At 69.2% G+C, this 4,307-nt stretch overlaps 1 protein-coding gene across 1 annotated transcript; it reads right to left on the bottom strand.

The window, feature by feature from the left end:
• Positions 1-801: 801 nt before the first annotated feature.
• LOC127025444 (perilipin-3-like) lies at positions 802-3,788 on the bottom strand. The gene is made up of 7 exons (XM_050910431.1): positions 3,741-3,788; positions 3,462-3,660; positions 3,253-3,335; positions 2,935-3,166; positions 2,169-2,356; positions 1,970-2,083; positions 802-1,511 (listed from the first exon to the last, which is right to left on the bottom strand). Exons 1-7 carry the CDS (start codon positions 3,786-3,788, stop codon positions 1,089-1,091), a joined length of 1,287 nt encoding a protein of 428 aa, XP_050766388.1. The 3' UTR covers positions 802-1,088.
• Between the last annotated feature and the right edge of the window lie 519 nt (positions 3,789-4,307).

Raw genomic sequence — 4,307 nt, 5'->3', positions numbered from 1 at the left:
CCGGCCGGGACTGCCGGGCGGACCGGGCTGCACCGGCCGCCCAGGACTGGATCCCCCGGGACCGGGCTGCACCGATCCACCTGGAACCGGATCCCCTGGGCCAGGCTACACCGACACCCCCGGAACCGGGACTCCCCCGGGCCAGGCTGCACCGACACCCCCGGAACCGGGACTCCCCGGGACAAGATTCCCCCTGGGACCGGGCTGCACTGACCCCTCCCAGGACCCGATCCCCTCCCCGGGCCCGGATCCCCCCAGCCAGGCTGCACCGACCCCCCCGACACCGACCCTCTGGGACAGATCAGGCACTGACCCCCCCGCAAAACCCACCCTCCCCTTGGGGGGATCCCCCAGTACAGAGCTCCCAGTGTTCACCCCCGCCCCAGCTTGCCCAGTGGAGAAGGTCAGACTGGTCCCAGTGGGTGCCGGTGGCAGGAGGATGGACAGTCCCGGGGGACCCAGTGCCACCCCACCAGGTGCCGTGGCCACGCTGCGCCTGCAATGTCGGGGATACCCCGGGCCCAGCCCCGTGGTGGTGATAACCGGGACAAAGTTCAGTGCCACACGGCCGCGGTTCACAGTCCAGCCGCCCGGCACTCCGCTGGTACCCTCCATCTCAGCACCCCACCGGCACCCACCCCGCTCTCCCCATCCCGGCACCCCGCCAGCAAAACCCTCCCCTGTGGGGTCACCCCGAGCCCCCAGCTCTGCCACCCCTGTCGAGCCCCCCGGAGAGCCCAGCACGACGCGGTGGCTCTGCCGCAGCCGGCGCTACAGGCTGTGAGTCATTTTAAGGCCTAAAAAGTTGTTTTCTTTCTCTTTAAAGTGCTTTGAAGCTGCGAAGACAAGAAATCCTGATGCTCCCTGGGCTTGGGGACACCACAGGGAGCCCCGGACGGGCAGGGCTCGGCACACGCTGCGTCCTCTGCATGCCACCGTCCCCTCCCTCCCCGAACGAGTCCCTGGCTGCGGCATCAGGGGTCCCACGCCGGGTCACCGAGTCCATCCTCACCTCGTCCCCAGCGGGGATGGGGTTCACTGCTGCGGGCGGGTGGGGGTGCTCCCCCGGTTTGGGTGGCGCCGGTGGCTCAGTGCCGGTTGCAGAGCCGTGAGGGAGGGGGCACCTGGTGCGTCCCCCCCACGGTGATACAACCCTCCCACTTGGCCATCTCTATGGGGACATCCTCCGGATACTCCACCAGGGCGGGGGCGAAGGGTCCCACCAGCCAGGGCAGGGGCGCGTGCTGCCCCACGTACTCCAGCAGCTCGTCGATGCTCAACTGCGCCCGCATCACCGTCTCCCGGCTCTGCGCCAGCACCAAACCCGACAGGTCGTGGAAGGAGCGGGCGCGGGAGAGGGAAGCCTGCACGCCCTCCATGCCATGCCGGACGTGTCCCGCCGTCTCCTGCACGCTGCCGGGTAAACCCCAGGCGCCGGCGGCCAGGCGGGTGCAGGCAACGTGGAGCTGGCGCAGCAGCCCGCGCAGCATGGCCAGCGTCCGTGCCTCCACCTGCAAGGCAGCCAGCGGGCAGCAAGCAGGCAGCGGCGGCCCCGGGGCGCGATGCTCCCCCTGCCCGGCCCCGCTCGGCCCCCCGTACCTTGGTGTCCTCCGTGGGCACAGGCCCCTTACCCCATACCTTGGTGTCCTTCACAGGCATGGTCCCCCCCTCCATACCTCGGTGTCCTCCATGGGCACAGCCTCCCACCCCGTCCCTTGGTCTCCTCCATGAGCATGGTCCCTCAACTTGTATCTTGGTGTCCTCCGTGGGCATGGCCCCCCACCCCACACCTCAGTGTCCTCCATGGGTACGCCTGCCCCATACCTCAGTGTCCTCCATGGCCACAGTCCCCCCACCCCACACCTCAGTGTCCTCGATGGGTACCCCTGCCCCATACCTCAGTGTCCTCCATGGCCACAGCCCCCCCACCCCATACCTCGGTGTCCTCCATGGCACCCCCGCCCCGTACCTCGCCCTCCTCCATGGGCACGGCATCCTGCTGGCTCCACTCCAGCCACATGCGGTGGAGATGCTGCCGGGTGCCGTACAGGGGTCCATCCATGCCCTGCCGTCCCTGCTCAATCTAGGAGAACGGACAGCAGGGTGGGAGCACACCGGGGGGGTGCCGGGCTGGCACGGGACTGGCACGGTCCCCACCGCATCCTTACCAGCTCGATGATGCGGTGGAGCTGGGCCAGGACCCGCTGGGCGCTGTGCTGGACACGCTGCAGCTCACCCAGCGAGAGCCGCAGGGCTCGGTGCCGCAGCTTGGCCGAGAGCGAGCCCACGCGGATGAAGTAGCTCTGCCGCCGCCTCTGCCGCTCCGGCCTGGCCGCCTCCACGCCTGCCGCCACCGCTGCGGGGGCCAGGGGGTGAGAACAGCGTGGCTGGACCATCCCGTGCCGGGCACCGGAGCATCCCACCGCCGGCGCTGGCATGAGCCCCGCCTGAGCTCCGCACCCCGTCACAGGGCTGCCCACCCACGGGATGCTTGGCCACCAGGTCATGTGGAGGTGTCACCAAAAAGCCAAGTGGCCTCTCCGGTCACCTCTGCCATGACACGGGGCCAGCTCTGCCCACCACTACCCCGTGCCAAGCTATAAATAGCCGGGGTGGGTGGCACGGGGCTATATTTGCTTTCTGGTTTCCAGGTGAGAGTTCACCCATCACCGTGCCGCGTTCCCCAGCTTCGGGTTCCCGCCGGGTGGGGACCGTCCCCTGCGTGGTGTCGTGGTGGCCGTGGGCACCACGTGGGGCTCGGCGCTGCCCTGGCATGGCAGAGCTGCCTAGGCACCACCGCGGGGGGCTAAGCAGGGGCACCGGGTGCGAGTGATGCCGGGGCGGTGCTGAGCAATGGGGTTGGAGTCCCGGGGGGGGGACTTGGCACCCCCAAATTTGGGAGATGGTTTTTGGCACGGCACGGTCGGCACTCACCCAGCTCCTCATCTGTCCCGGGCAGGTATCGCTCCACCAGCTCCTCCGATTTCCCCAGCACCGCGTCCATCCCCGTGGCCAGCAGCCGGCCCACGCGGGAGCCCGCCACGGTGCTGACGCCGGTGCTCAGCGCCGAGCGCGTCCTCTCCACGCCGCCCTGCACCGCGCCGCAGGCCAGGCCCACCGCGCCGCTCACGGTGGACGACACCAGCTCCCTGGTCCCTGCCACCACCTGAGAGGGGACAGCAGAGGGACGCCTTGTCCCAGCACCTCACCCAGCGCTGGACCCCCCCCCGTGTCCCCCAGGGGTGACGTTACCTTCTCCGGGGGCTGCTGCAGGATGGGCAGCTTCTCCTCCAGCTTATCCAGCCCTTTGCAGGCGTATTCGTTGGCGGTGGAAACTGGAGATGAGAAAATAAACGGGGTTTAGTACGCTGCTGCCTTGCAAAAGCAATGCTAGGCCCAGTTTTTGGGCACCCCAAAACCCACGGGGTGCTTGCCCCCCCCCCCCCGCCAGCCCCACTCACTCTGCGGCTCCAGCTTGGTGAGGATGGGCTGGGCCCCGCTGACCGCCGCCGCCGTCAGCGTCTTCACCCCCTTTTCGGCGGCGTCGCAGACGGACTTGACGTAGGGGTGGCTCTCCTTGGTGGAGGCGTACGCCGTGGAGACCATGCCGTAGGCAGAGCTCACCAGGGCCAGGCTGGCCACCCGGCTCACCACGCTCTGCTGGGGGTGTGGGGGGGGATGGCGGTGAGCCGGGGCCCCCAGCGATGCCCGCAGCCCCCCCCCCCTCCTTGCACCCCTACCTTCAGCTCCTGCCCGTTCTCTGCCGGCACGGCGTTTTCGGCCGACATGGCAGCGGCGGCTGCGGCGGGAAGAGAAAGATCACGGGGTGCCAGGGGTGGCTGAGTCCCACGGATGCCCCTCACCGTGCCGAGGAAAGCAGCACGTGGTGGGGCTGAGCCCCCCAGCACGCCCCTCCACAGCCCCTACTCCTCTGGGGGCTGAGACCCATCAACTCATGACATGAGTGGGAGGCAGCTGGAGGCCTCCGAGCCGTTCGAGGGGGTGTCACGGGGGGGTCTGGAAGGGGTTTGGGGATGGGGCTGGCCTCCTGCCCTGCTGGGATGTAGTGGGTCCCCTCTTGGGTCCCCCTGTCCCCGTTTGGGGCCGGAGAGGGTTTTTGGGTGATTCAGCCGGAAGCCGGGCTGGATTCGCCTTTCGCAAGCCTGCGGCGGGGACGTGCCACCGGTCACTGTCACCTCGGCCGGGGCAGCCCCAGGACCCACCACAGGGAGCAGAGCAGCCGACAGCCCCCCCTCCCCACCTCGCCCCCCCCGGCAGTATCTCTGCCCTTTGGGGTGTCCTACTGC

The sequence above is a fragment of the Gymnogyps californianus genome, chromosome 24 (assembly GCF_018139145.2).
Source record: "Gymnogyps californianus isolate 813 chromosome 24, ASM1813914v2, whole genome shotgun sequence".
Lineage (NCBI taxonomy): Eukaryota > Metazoa > Chordata > Aves > Accipitriformes > Cathartidae > Gymnogyps > Gymnogyps californianus.
This window is presented reverse-complemented; position numbering and strand designations above follow the sequence as displayed.